The sequence below is a fragment of the Octopus bimaculoides genome, chromosome 15 (assembly GCF_046866305.1).
Source record: "Octopus bimaculoides isolate indiv1 chromosome 15, ASM4686630v1, whole genome shotgun sequence".
Classification (NCBI taxonomy): domain Eukaryota; kingdom Metazoa; phylum Mollusca; class Cephalopoda; order Octopoda; family Octopodidae; genus Octopus; species Octopus bimaculoides.
In genome coordinates this window covers 33,304,312-33,318,350 of record NC_142942.1, presented here as the reverse complement: position 1 = coordinate 33,318,350, position 14,039 = coordinate 33,304,312, and the positions used below count along the sequence as shown (strand labels likewise).

Below are 14,039 nucleotides of genomic sequence, written 5' to 3'. Positions count from 1 at the left end.
AATTGGAGCCTGGTGTAGCTCTCTAGTTTGCCAGCTCCAGTCAAACCATCCAACCCATGCCAGCATGGAAAATGGACATTAAATGATGATAATGTTGATGATGATGATAACCAGAGTGAGAGGGTGCTAGAGGAGAGTATCATAGAAGAGTACTGAAATGATAGGAGTGAGAATGTGATAGAGAGAAAGAGTAAAGGAAGGGGAAGAGTGTAGGTCTGCTAAATGACAATTGTTGGTAAAGAAGTTCAATAGAAATAGCATGAATTATGTGCTGAGGGAAAAGAGAGTAATAGGAAGGAAACAGGGTTATAAAGTGGGGGAGTATTGGGTTATGAGAATGAAAGAAGAGGGTTACCTGAAATTGTTTCTTGTTCCCCACTTCCATTCTTCTCAAGTCTGTCTCTTAGTTTTTATGGCTTTATCTACCATATCATTTTATGATTAGGTCACTTTCCCTCTTACTGGAACCTTGCTCTATTCACAGATCGGTTCTGTAGCTTTTAGCAGGTTGTTTCAAAGAAAATGTTAGTTGTCTTCTATGTTATAAGTTTGTATCATCTTCTTTTTGGCATGTGCCAAAAAGATTCTCCAGATGTCTTGTGTCTGTGGGTCTGTATAGCTCTTACTTTGATGTTGCTAATCACTAGCCCTTTGTTGAGTGGTACATTCTTCATTTGGGAAGACCTGTTATTCATAAACAACTGTCTACCTCATTTCCTGGTATGTACAAACTGCATCTGATCTGGCTTGCATGTTTGCCTTTCTGATAAGTAATCAGGCGGTTGGCCAGTTTCCTGAAATTAGTGTTGCAAGTAGTTAGGTCATTTGCATCACAGAGTTCCAAGTGCTTTGATTCCTCTTCATTCTATTGTACCACAACCATAGCTGTCATGTACATTGAAATGGTTATCATAGTGTTGCCCAACACGCCTGTAGCTGTGATGATGAGGTTGATGTTATCTATTATTGAAGTAATCAGCAAGATGTCCTCACAAAAACAGTCCTTTTATTTCTCTGTCAGTCCTCATTGTGGTGGAGAGATCATTGTTGCTGTCATGTTTCTTGTGACTATTCTTAAGCTTGTAATATGAATAGTTGTGGATAGAATTCAAAATCATGCTTTATAGGGATTATGCTCAAAGGTGATGGGATATTTTTTTGTGTTTATTTCACACTATCTCTAATATCTCTTGTACTAGGGCTTGTCAATATTCTTTTGAGTATAGATGTCAGTATAAATGTCACTTGATGAAGAGGTCACATAATTTCAGTTGAGTCATAGCTAATCTATTATCTTTAGTTTGTTTCATTCATTAGACTGTGGTCATACTGGGGCGCTGGCTTGAAGGGTTTAGTCAAAGAAATTAACCCCATTATGGGGTACTTATTCTATCAATCTCTTTTGCCAAACTGTTAAGTTACAAGGACATAAACAACTACAGGTTCTCAAGTGGTGATGGAGGACAAACATAAACATGAAGTCACACATATGTATATGACAGGCTTCTTTCGGTTTTCATCTACCAAATCCACTTGTAAGGCTTCGGTCAACCTGGAGCTATAGTAGAAGATACTTGCCCAAGGTGCCATGCAGTGGGACTGAATCCAAAACCATGTGCTTGGGAAGCAAACTTTTTAAGTCTGTGCTTATTAAAAAAAAAGTATCAATGATTTAAAATGTGCATCTTATGGCAAACAGTTTTCTTATTTAAAGATCATATATTTCTTCAAAGTGAAATTAAATTACGAAGGAATTCATTTTAAATATGACTATAATTAAATTAATAATACATTTGTATCATCTTTCTGGAATCAATTTTATCTGTTACCTCCTTTTCTGACAGATTACTGATGATGAAATTCAGTCAGATGAATCACGTCACCAGTTATTTACCAATTTACTTAGTTCCAGCACAAACAGTAGCCAGTTTACAGCTGTTTGTCAGTTGCTGAAAATGTGGCCTGCATTTAAGTGCAGGTAAGTTTTTTGTTTCAATGTTTTTTTTTTTTGTTAATATGTTTTTTGCTTTAGTTTCTTTGACTTTTTCTCAAATAGCAAAGCAAACATTTGTAGTAGAGCTAATAGTATGTTTATCTATAATTTATTATGAACATGAAGGATAAGGAATTAGTGCAAATGGTAGCATGTCCTACAGTTTTTAGACTGGTTCCTCAAATATATATTATTCTGTGTTGAAAATTCTCTGCTGTCTATGAAATAATTGTTAGAAATGTACTCGAGTAGATTCTTATGATTACATTCCTTTCTCTTTTAAAATTGATCTTATGTATATTCAAAAGATATTAACATATTTAAACGATCGTTTCCTGAAAACAATATTATGCCTGAAAGATGGTTAAATTCTACAATATTGTTTCAGTTTTCACTTTTTTTTTTTTTTTTTTTGCTTTTTCTCTTCCGTGGAATGAAACAGCAATCAGAATAATGCTTCAGACAACCCCTGGATTCAGTTGGTAACAAGCATGAGTACTGTTCCTGAATGTGTTCCAATGATTGGAACCATTTTAAAAGACATTCCTGAAGAAGCAGCTCTGAGTGAAGAGGTAATACATTCCACTTTTTTAGAATTGGTATTAAATAAAACTTCATATTGTATTTTTTTTTTGTATTTTTTCATGTGCATGAATTAATATACCATGTTTCTCAAACCTTTTGGTTTGTGATGAAAGGTTACAAATTTTACAGTTATCATTTTATGCCTGTTTTTCATAGAATGGACATTCACAGTTTGAGTCAGTTCTTATTCAGAATTACTGACTTCCTAAGTTGGAGAGGCTTGTCTCATTTGTACATTCTGATTTCAGTATGCTTTCTACAGTTGGTTGCCCTTCGTAAAACATCAACTACTTTGCAGAGAATACTAGATACTTTTAATTGTGGTGTCAGCACTAGAAGGGTGGTTGTTCTTGACAGGACTAAAAGATCTTCTTAATCCTACTGTTATGAATTATAATATCCTATTATTAATTCCTTCCTACTATTGTAAATAATAGATAAAAATACAGAAATCATATTTTGTATTGAGTATGAAAACGCGGCATAGTGTCGAATGATGTTAATGAATGGATGCTGTTTTTACCTAATATAAAACATGTCTGTCTTAATCGTTGGGCAGCCATGATTAATGGATTAGACGTGAGCTGAACAAAGTTTGGATAAAAGCCTTCTTTTGAATTGGTTTATGACACCTACATTTGTAACACATTTTTCTGAGTAACTTTTGGAGACTTATTGGAAAACATATGAAAAATATTGAATGTTATAGCTGTTGGAATTGTTAGAACAGCAGCCTGCTAGCTGAAATCTTGATGAGCTGTGTCCTGACTATTTATCCTTGTCAAAACCATTAGACACTTGTAGCTTAGATTATCTGTTTGTAAACAGGTACTATGGTGAAAAAAGGATAAATTTAAGCTGTCATTCTGTTTAATATCATCTTCTGGCCCTTTGGTACCTTTAGTGAAATCATCTCTGTGGTAAGCATTCAGCTTTCCAGCCTGAAGATGACTCCTTCTCTTCTCTCAGTTTTTGTTATAGGGAATTAGTAATAATGGTACATCCCTTTCATGTGATGACTGGAATAACCTAGTCACTATAAGTAAAGGGAGTATGTAGTAGGCAGTCAGAGATAGTTGTGTCTTTACTGGTTTTACTAAGTATACTGTATACTGAAGTTGGTGTTACAACAATTTAATATTTTAGGGATACAACAGTGGTGACGAGGATTTAAGCAACTCACGAGGAATTAATAAACACTTGGCGAAGATTTAAACAACTCGTGAACAATTAACAAACTCTACGAGGAATTGACAACTCACAAGAAGTTAACAAACTCACAAAATATTGTTGTGTGAATTTTATGGAAAATTTATTGGCTGGTTTCTTCAAGTTGCAAAAACAACAACAAATGAAAGAACAACAACAGTTACTATTACAGCAACAAATACTGCAATTAATGAAGACTTCAGAAAATTCAGAAAAAGTGTTCTCGTCCGACTATGTCACAAACTCTATAACATAATTCAAATATAAACCTGATGAAAAAGTTACCTTTGAAGCGTACTACAGAAGATATGAGCAAATCTTTGTGAAAGAATGATTGAGACAGCAAGATGAAAATATGCTTAATCTTGAGAAAACTGGCAGCAACAGAATATGAGTGATACAGTAAATATGTACTCTCAAGAAAACCTTCGGACATAAACTTAAGTGACACAGTAGATACATTGTGTGAAATTTTCAGTGAAAAAAGCTCATTGTTCAACACAAATTAGAATTGTCTGAATATTGAGAAAGACGACGAGGACTACGTCACATATGCTGGTACAGTAAACAGGAAATGCGAGAAGTTTAAGCTGGACGAATTAACACCAGATATGTTCAAATGTCTTACTGCTGAAAAGGATGCAGAAGTTAGAACTAGCTTTCTTACAAAGCTGTAACAAACCCAGGATGTAACCCCACAGCAAGTGTCAGAAGAATGTGAAAGGGTAGTCAAATTAAGACACAACACAGGAAATTGAATGGAGTGGCTGTGTGGTAAGTAGCTTGCTTACCAACCACATGGTTCTGGGTTCAGTCCCACTGCATGGCACCTTGGGCAAGTGTCTTCTACTATAGCCTCGGGCTGACCAAAGCCTTGTGAGTGGATTTGGTAGGCAGAAACCGAACGAAGCCCAGTCGTATGTATGTATATTTATATATATATATGTGTGTGTGTTTGTGTGTCTGTGTTTGTCCCCCTAACGTCGCTTGACAACCGATGCTGGTGTGTTTACGTCGCTGTAACTTAGTGGTTCAGCAAAAGAGACTGATAGAATAAGTACTAGGCTTACAAAGAATAAGTCCTGGGGTCGATTTGCTCGACTAAAGGCGGTGCTACAGCATGGCCGCAGTCAAATGACTGAAACAAGTAAAAGAGTAAAGATTATTTCCAAATAAAGCAAGTGCAAAATAATCAGAATAGAGATAGTGTTTTCTAAAAAGACACGACAAAAATCTGGAAATAAACCCATGATTTGCATGTAGAGGTATACACCTGAGGAAAAAATTGTCCATTTAAAAAAGCAGTGTTTTCGTTGTGGAAATATAGGACATTTAAAGACGCACTGTAGAACGAAGACGACAAAATGTCAGAACAAAGGAAAAAGAATAAATAGTGTGTCATCGGAAGAAATTGGTAATATAATGATGAGGAAATTTATGAATGTGAGAATCAGAAATACAAGTGTTAAAATGCAACTGGACACTGGTAGTGACATCACCGTTATAAACGAAAAAATGTGGAAATATGTCGGTAAGCTGAAATTAATGTCTAAAAAGGTAGCACATGGTATTAGGGGAAAAAGATATCTTTTTGGTGAATTTGTATGTAATGTAACAGAGTGGATGGAACTATTCAAAGTATGGAATATGCCCATAAATGTTTTGTGTGGAAATATAGTCGGTTCAGTTGAAGGTTTGAATGCAGCTGAGGGACTAAAAAAGAAAAATTGCAGTAAAACTGGAACACTTGTATGTAAGCCAAAACAAAATGAAAAATTGCTCACAATAAAAAGTAAATATTGTTCAAAAGTAGATGTTCTGTGGTTCAGATTACACATCAATTTTGCTAGCCCTTTAAATGGTTCTTACTACTTAGTGGTAGTTGATAGTCTTTTGAAATGGCCTGAAATCTGTAAATGTTAAAAAACCAACCTCCTCAACTGTGATAAATGTTTTACACAAATTGTTTGCAAAATTTGGCATCCCAGACAAAATAGTGTCTGACAATGGAACACAATTTGTGTCTAGTGAATTTTAAAAGTTTTGTGAAACATTCAAGGTAGAACATGTAACTACTACGCCATACCATCCCAGATCTAATGGACAGGCAGAATGCTTTGATGATACCTTCAAAAGAGCCCTTAGAAGATCGAATTAGGAAGTCATGGACGAGGTGCCTCTACAACAATTTTTAAGAGTGTACTGTGTCACCAAATCTGAATACACCAGCAGGTAGCTCACTTGTAGAGTTGATGTTTGCAAGGAAAGTAAAAACAGTCTTTGATAAATTGTTACCTGGCCAGGGAAGGCAGTAAGATTCTTTAAAGTTGGTGAAAAGGTGTACATGAGGGCATACAAGAATGGGAAGTAGAATTGGGAAGATGGCATAATTACCGAATGCATAGGTAAAATGATGTATTGGGTAAAAAGTAGAAAAGGCATACAAAAGAGACACGGGAACCAACTGAAAAAGAGATTCGTGGAAAGCGAACCAAAGAAGTTGGAAGAATTGATGGAATAGTTGTATGATATGTTCCAAGTACGAATGCTACTGCAGGTGATTGGACCCAAGTGTACAAGTGAGACGAAAAGAAAACCTGCAGAGTTCCTGAAAATAGTTGCCAAGTGCAAAAAATATTAAATTGTACGGAAAGTAAAAGAAAAAAACAAACTCAAAAACGGGAAGTGGGGTGCATAAAAAAAATTATTAAATAAAATGACACTTCCTAAGAAAAACTTAAAAGGTGAGATTTTGTAGGAAATTAGTAATAATAGTACACCCCTTCCATGTGATGAATGGAATAACCTATCACTGTAAGTTAAAAGAAGTGTGTGAAGTATCAGCGTATGTAGTAGGTGGTCAGAGATAGTAGTGTCTTTACTCGTTTTATTAAGTATACTGTATACTGAAGTGGGCGTTATAACAATCCAACATTTTAAGGGCATAACAGTTTTAGAAGATCTGAAAACAGTCTTGGACTGCTCTTTCTTGTCTGACAAAAAATTATAAAAAAAAAAAAAAAAAGTCACCTTTAATTGAAAGCTAATGAAATTAAAGTTTTGTTTTTCTTATTCTTTATTATCAACTTACAATGTGCTACTAGAAAGAATGGGCACCTCAAGTTATATTTCTATTTAAATCATACCATAGAGATATTATTCTGATCTTGGCATTATGGGTATAAACAGTCAGCAATAAATGTTACCTTTACTTTAATGTATCAGATATGTCAATAATATACCTGTTACATGGTTTAGTGGTTTGGTTGTTGCACTCGCAGTTTCAAGATTGTGGTTTCAATTCCTAGACCAAATGGTGCATTGTGTTCTTGAGCAAAACACTTCGTTTCTCCTTGCCCTGCAATCACTTTGACACCTAACACTGTGCACCTGTTCAAGCAACATCAGTTTGATGGAAGGAGTGAACTAATGCACAGCACATACATTTGATCACTAGAAACAAATCATTTGTGCAGGTTGTTCGGCAAAAAGCTGAACACTCATACATCATCTTCGACAGGAGAGTCCATCACATTGGTTCTAAATGTTAATGTTTCTTCTAATCTCAGTCACATGTTACATTGATGGTAAACTCCTGACACTTGATTTTAAAGTTAACTTAGGTGTTTCAGTTATAATTTGGATCAATTTTCAAAGGGGTAAGTATTAGCTAAATGTTTAATGTTATTTCTCTCTTTCTTACTTTCTTTTTTCTTTTTTTTTTTTTTTTACAGTGTGTTAAATATATAGTGGACCAACTGTTATCAAAGAATTATGTTGTAGCTGCTGTAAAAACTGCTTTGCTGTCACCATATAGTCACTTACATAAATCTACAATTGAACATTTGCAGGCACAAAAAGAGGTAATAGCCATATCTTTTTTAGTTACCGTTCCTGCTTTTGTTTTTCATCAAAATATCATGATTTCTTACATTAGCATGGGACCTATACATTTTAAACCAAGGACATGGTTGATAGAATTACTTCCAGCATACACGATTGGTAATTGCATATTGATATCTGACAGTTTGGGGGGTTTGATTTATATGAAAATATTGAGGAATCCTCATCATCATTGTCATTTAATGTCCATGTTCCAGGATCTGACGTGTCCAAGGACTACATTGTGCTCCAGTGTCTACTTTGGTATGGTTTTTATGGCTGGATGCCCTTCCAAATGCCAACAACTTTACAGGGTGAACTGGGTGCTTTTTTTTTTTTTTTTTTACAACTTGCATACCAAGCACTCTGCTATCAGCTTTCTAATGTTCAGGTGGTGTAGTTACGAGGTGGTGTCAAAACGTTCCCAGACCAGTTATGTTTGATAAGAAATAACTTATCTAAGTTTTAACATCATCTCCTTTGAAATAGCCACTTTGCACAGCAATACACCACTTTTGGAATTTGGCCTGGAAGTCATTTTCCTTAAACAAGTTGAGGACCTTTTGCAATTTACTCTCAGTTTCAACAATGGTGTTAAAACTTTGACATTTGAGCTGCATCTTTATCTTGGGGAAGAGATGAAAGTCTGCAGGTGCCAAATGTGGAAAATAGGGTGGGTGTGGAAGTGGTCATGAAGAATCCAGTTCTTTGCACTCAACAGATTTGGTTGCTTTTGCTGAATGTCCTCTTTCAGATGCTTCAAAACATCGCAGTAGAACTATATATATATATATATATATATATATATATATATATATATATATATATATATATATATATAGATAGATAGATATATATATATCTACTTAGCTGATAATTCAGGCGGAGTACTTTTTCTTTTGTTTGAAATCAAAGTGTTGTGTGATAAGAATCTTGCTTCCCAACCACACGGTTCCAGGTTCAGTCCCACTGCGTGGCACCTTGGGCAAGTGTCTTTTACTATAGATTAAGGCAGATGAAACCTTGAGGAGATTTAGTTGACAGAATCTGAAAGAAATCTGCCACACACACACGCACGCACGCACGCACGCACACACACACACACACACACACACACACACACACACACACACACACACACACACACACACACACACAAGAGCATGCTGAGAAGAAAATATAGGAGGATCAGTTAAGTATGATTTTATTCAACATATTTCCCTTTCAGTTAAAGCCAGGAACTTTTCAGCATGCCTTTGTATGTATATATATATATATATATATATATATATATATATATATATATATATATAGGGAGAATTCACAAAAAAAGAAAAGATGAAGACAGGTGGTGTAGAAAACAAATAGATGTATTAGTATAACAGTTGGGAATTGAAAAAGTCTTTAACGTTTCGACCCTACGCTCTTCCACAGAAAGAAACAGAAAGAAACAAGGAGAAAAACAAGCAGAGAAAAAAAATGTGTGTAGTGGTTAGCGATCTATCATGGCGAACGCTGGGCAGAAGGGTCACACAGGAGAGCTAAGAAGAAGGGGAGATAACAAAGTAGTAGTGACCCCAAAACGAAGGTGTGCGTGTGTAAGAAAGCACGTATGTGCTTGTGAAAGAGGGCTGGTGATCTTGACATGTGTGTGGGTGTATATGTAGGTGTCAGTTTTTTCAGTTGTATGAACTAAAAGTAGGAGAAGATGGGATAAACTACCTGCATCAACTTGCTACAAAATCAGGTAGTAATTTTACCATGTCCTTATTCTTAGTGCGAGTTTCGAAGAGTGCAGCTTTATTTTGACAATTATTTTTTCAAAGCTATAATGGATGTGACAAAGGAGCATATTTTGCTTTATGAGTTCAATAAAGGGAACAATGCAATGGAAAGTGTAAGAAATATTAATGCAGTATATGGGGATCAGACATTAAGCGTGCCAGTGTCAATGGTGGTTCCAGAAATTCTGAGCTGGAAACTACAGCCTAGAAGATGAGCCTTGTCCTGGAAGATCTGTAGAGCTTGACAAGAGTGTCCTGCAAGCCTTGGTGGAACAAAATCCCATCGTAACTGTTGAGGAACTAGCAGAGAAGCTTGAATTTGGTCATTCAAGCATTATTGACATCTGCATGCCTTTGGAAAAGTCAGCAAATTAGGTCAATGGGTTCCTCACAAACCTGAGTCTAATCGCACACTGAGAGTGAATATGTGCTCTTCTTTGTTGTCATGTCTCACGAATGAACCTGTTTTAGATCGAATAGTGACTGTTGATGAGAAATGGGTTCTCTATAAAAAATTATTTGGATGGAAAAAATATGAATTCTGTAGATGAAGTCAGAACAGTACTGGAGGAGTATTTTTCATCACAGACAAGTGAATTTTGGAAGAGGAGCTTGCAAATCTACCAGACAGATGGAAAAGTATTGTAGAAAATGAAGGAGAGTATATTTTAGATAAATAAAGAATGTTGTTTATCTTAATTTTGAAATATAAAAGAAGTATAAAAAATTGCATTATTTATGGGATGACCTAATGTATAGGTCAGATTAGTTTAACTTTGATAATATGGAATTTTAGCTCATCTTAACTAATTTGAAGTAAATTTTATTGCAGTGATGTATAAATTGTAAGATGATTTAAGACTGGTTGGCTAGAAGATACTTTATACAGAAAGAAAACTAATATTCCATTATTTTTTTCAACATTCTGTTGTAGTATATTTAATCTGTAATTGATAAATCCTCCAAATTCAGCATCTTTTCTGTCATCCATTTATTTATCTATTGTAGATATAAATTTTATTACTAATTAATTGTAATTATTTCATTTGATCTTATGTTCGTTTTCAACTTAGACTCATCAGCAAATTTGTGAAATATCTAAACTTTCCTACCTTATAGCTTGTTATATTTTCAGTGTCATTTCAAGTATGAGATAAAAGTATTCACTGTCTTTCATAGCTCATTTAAATTCTTAGTGGCACAAATTCAAAACCTTATTAGTAGCTTAAATCTATGAACAATCCTGTATTTTCAATCATGAATTATTTCATCATCATTATCATCATCCTTTAATGTCCGTTTTCCATGCTGGCATGGGTTGGATGGTTTGACCAGAGCTGGGAAGCTGCACCAGACTCCAGCCTGCTTTGGCTTGGTTTCTATGGCTGGATCCCTTCCTAACACCAACTGCTTTACAGTGTGTGCCTGGTGCTTTAACATGGCACCAACATGAGTGCTTCTTACATGGCACTGGCACAGGACTCATGCAGGCCAATCCTTTCCACCAGGGTGGACTGGCATTAATACTTCTGCTGTAAAGGGTGGTTCATATTGAGTAGTGCAAGGCACCAGGTATTTCTGTCCTTTGTTTCTTGTCTGATAGATTTAGCACTCTGAGGGTCCTTCAACATTCTGAGGTCTTCTAAATAATTTGGTAACAGTAATAAATAGGTTTGTTGTCACATATTTAGTTATAATTCAATTCCAGCTCAGAATACAAGAACACAAATAACTTTTTATTTATAATCATTAGAAGTTCACATTCAACAAGAAAAAGGCTAATACAATAATACATTAGTGGTAATTTATTAATTAAGCAAAGCAGTGAGCTGGCAGAACCGCTAGCATGCTGGGCAAGATGCTTAGTAGCATTTCATATGTCTTTGCATTCTGAGTTGATAAAATAAGTACCAGTTGAGCACTGGAGTTGAATGTAATCGACTTAGCCCCCACCTCATCCCAGAAATTACCAGCCTTGTGCCAAAATTTGAAACCGTTTTATTAATTAAGCAAAGTTATCTCTTTTGACATAAATGAAATCATTTTATTTATTGACTAAATGTTGGCTTTTATTTATTCCACAGATGGAAGATGACGATGAATTGTATAATCTGATATTGCTGAATCATCTGATGTCCAGCACTGTTAATAGTTGTTATTATCAGCCTTTAGTGAACTTTCTCTTGAATGAGCAAGTGCTTTACCAAGACTCCTTACTTCCAAGCCATCTTGATATTGATCTTATATGCCAAGAACTTATTGACAAAGGTTTTAAAGCAGAAGCAGGTTTGGTTTTGCTCAAGTCTCATGGGACCCATCTGATGTTTCAAACTTTTGAGGCAGCTCTTGGTGTTTGCAAACACTGGCTGAAGATGTGATCTGATTAGTTTATTTATTGATACTTTACAATCCTCAGATGATTAAAGAAAGATAAACAAACAGAAACCCAACTAATTAACATATCGAATGATGCAGCGTTAATAAAATGCTGCTGTAATGTCTGTATTTGAACAGAGCAGTTTGTCAGCAAAAGTGGTCAAAATGATTATTATTATTATAAATTAAAACTAATTGCAATTGTATATACTGAAAAGTTTGGAAATACTGGAAAGGATCGTTTCTTCTAGTGGAAGCTAAAGATAATGTTGTTTGTAGTTTGATGGGTTTATTTCTGCTGATCATGATGGATATATCTACAACTGCTATTAAAAATCGAAGTCTTGGATATCTATTGTTTGGGTGGTCTTGCTGTTGGCAAAGAAAATGAAATCTTTGATTGCTAATGGAAGGTGATGACAGATTTTCTTATATTTGGAAGCTGGAAAACGTGTCTATGAATTGTCTAGATAGTTTTGTTCTTGCCAATCATGACAAAGCCCTTAATTACTGTTTGAAGGTGAGCATTTTTGGTTGACCATATTGTTAATAGTCAATTTAACCTAATTAACTAATAGCCTTAGTAAGAATATGACTTTCTACAATTTTGTAAATCATATTTTTTTCATTTTACACTGATTATATAAACCTGTGATACCTCATATTCTGCTAAAAGAATGCAGCATTGTCACTGATAAACACCAGAGTTTATCATATTAGTCTTCTCCATTGATTAAGTAGTAGATCATAATTAGTGTTCAATGCAGTGTTTGTACAAACAAAAGTGTGTGTATGCACTCACATTTTTACATACCTGTAAAATGATACTCGTTCTTATTACACCAGTGTAATAATTCTGTTTATCAAATTAACCTGAATCAGACATAGCTTTCATATCTAAAACAGTTTTTAATTAGTTCCCTTCTTTTAATGTTTACTCTTTCTAACTCAGTTGATTTCTTTGCACCTGCACCACTAATACTTCTTAGGCCAACACTGCCTCTCTACTCATCCTTTTATGTGAAACGATGATAGTAGGAATCTGGCTGTTAAACCTGTGTGAACCTAACAAATATGGTTGGGTTGGCAGTGAGCTATGTCTTTTTTTAAAATATATGTTCCCATGGAATCATTTCACTACAAAAATTAAATTATTCTCTTGTATTCATAAGACAACACCACAAATTATTTCATTGTAAAAAATGTCTAGTCAATTATTAAAGATGATTGTAACAGCTTTTGATTGTTATTTGTTTGTGTGAATCATTTCTGAGGTGGATAAAATTCAGGTAACTTTTAAATATGTTGGTAACAAAGGATTTCTCTTTCTGTGGACATTGAAAGAAGTGTAGAAGAAGTTAACTTTATGTTGCTAGAGTAAGGAGGAGTGCGGGTGTTTGAAGCAATGACAGGCTTTTGCAGATTAATCCGTTAGCATTTAAACTGGCCATATCAGGCAAAAATATTCTACCTGTTTTATATTCAAAGAGGCTAAATCTGGCCTCTCATGTCATTCTAGAAATAAAGTCACATCGTCAAAGTCTTGAAGCTACAAGATAATGCATGATTCATTCAAAGCAATGTGAATAAATAAGCATTACATTTGACAGTAATTTGAATGCTGAAGGGTTAAAGATCAACTTGAACTTCTGTAGATTTGATGCCTGTAAGGAAAGAAAGATTAGAAGTGTTTAATATGTGTGACAGTAGGAATATCAGCAGACATGCAGGTGTATCACATGCTCTTGGATGGAAGCTTGCTGGTTTAGATGAGGAAAAAATATGGTAGAAGAGAGAGAGAGAGAGAGACAAACATGTACATACACATTGGATAAAGGTTTATAAATCAAATGGATGAGATTGAATGTATATCACTTGCACTATCTCTGATGTATGACTTAGTACTTCACTGAGTGTGGCACTTGTGCATTGATGATAGGTAACTGAACATAGCTGAAGCGGATTCTGGCTCTGAAGAGAAAATATAGCTTCTGGGTAATAGTTTTGGTTATGTTGATAGAAATATGATCACTGTAAAATATCATTAGGAGTTGTAAAACTTTGTTATTTGTAAAGATTATGAAAATCTTTGTATGTTCATGAGCAGAGGAAGATATATAGGGATTGCTGAAAGATACTCTTTGAGGTCTATGTTCTGAGAAATGGTGTGAGTAACATGGTTATGATGAGTGAGTGAGTAGATTTAGAAG

General features: G+C 34.9%; 1 protein-coding gene across 2 annotated transcripts in view; it reads left to right on the top strand.

The window, feature by feature from the left end:
* Positions 1-13,067, top strand: part of LOC106878217 (NBAS subunit of NRZ tethering complex) — a 132,460-nt gene extending 119,393 nt beyond the window's left edge. For both annotated transcript variants that reach the window (XM_089363670.1, XM_014927365.3), the window contains 4 exons: positions 1,845-1,978; positions 2,436-2,565; positions 7,522-7,650; positions 11,538-13,067. In XM_089363670.1, the coding sequence (XP_089219796.1) occupies positions 1,845-1,978; positions 2,436-2,565; positions 7,522-7,650; positions 11,538-11,831 (687 nt within the window). In that variant the 3' untranslated portion in view covers positions 11,832-13,067. The remainder of the gene's footprint in view (positions 1-1,844; positions 1,979-2,435; positions 2,566-7,521; positions 7,651-11,537) is intronic.
* Positions 13,068-14,039: the final 972 nt, after the last annotated feature.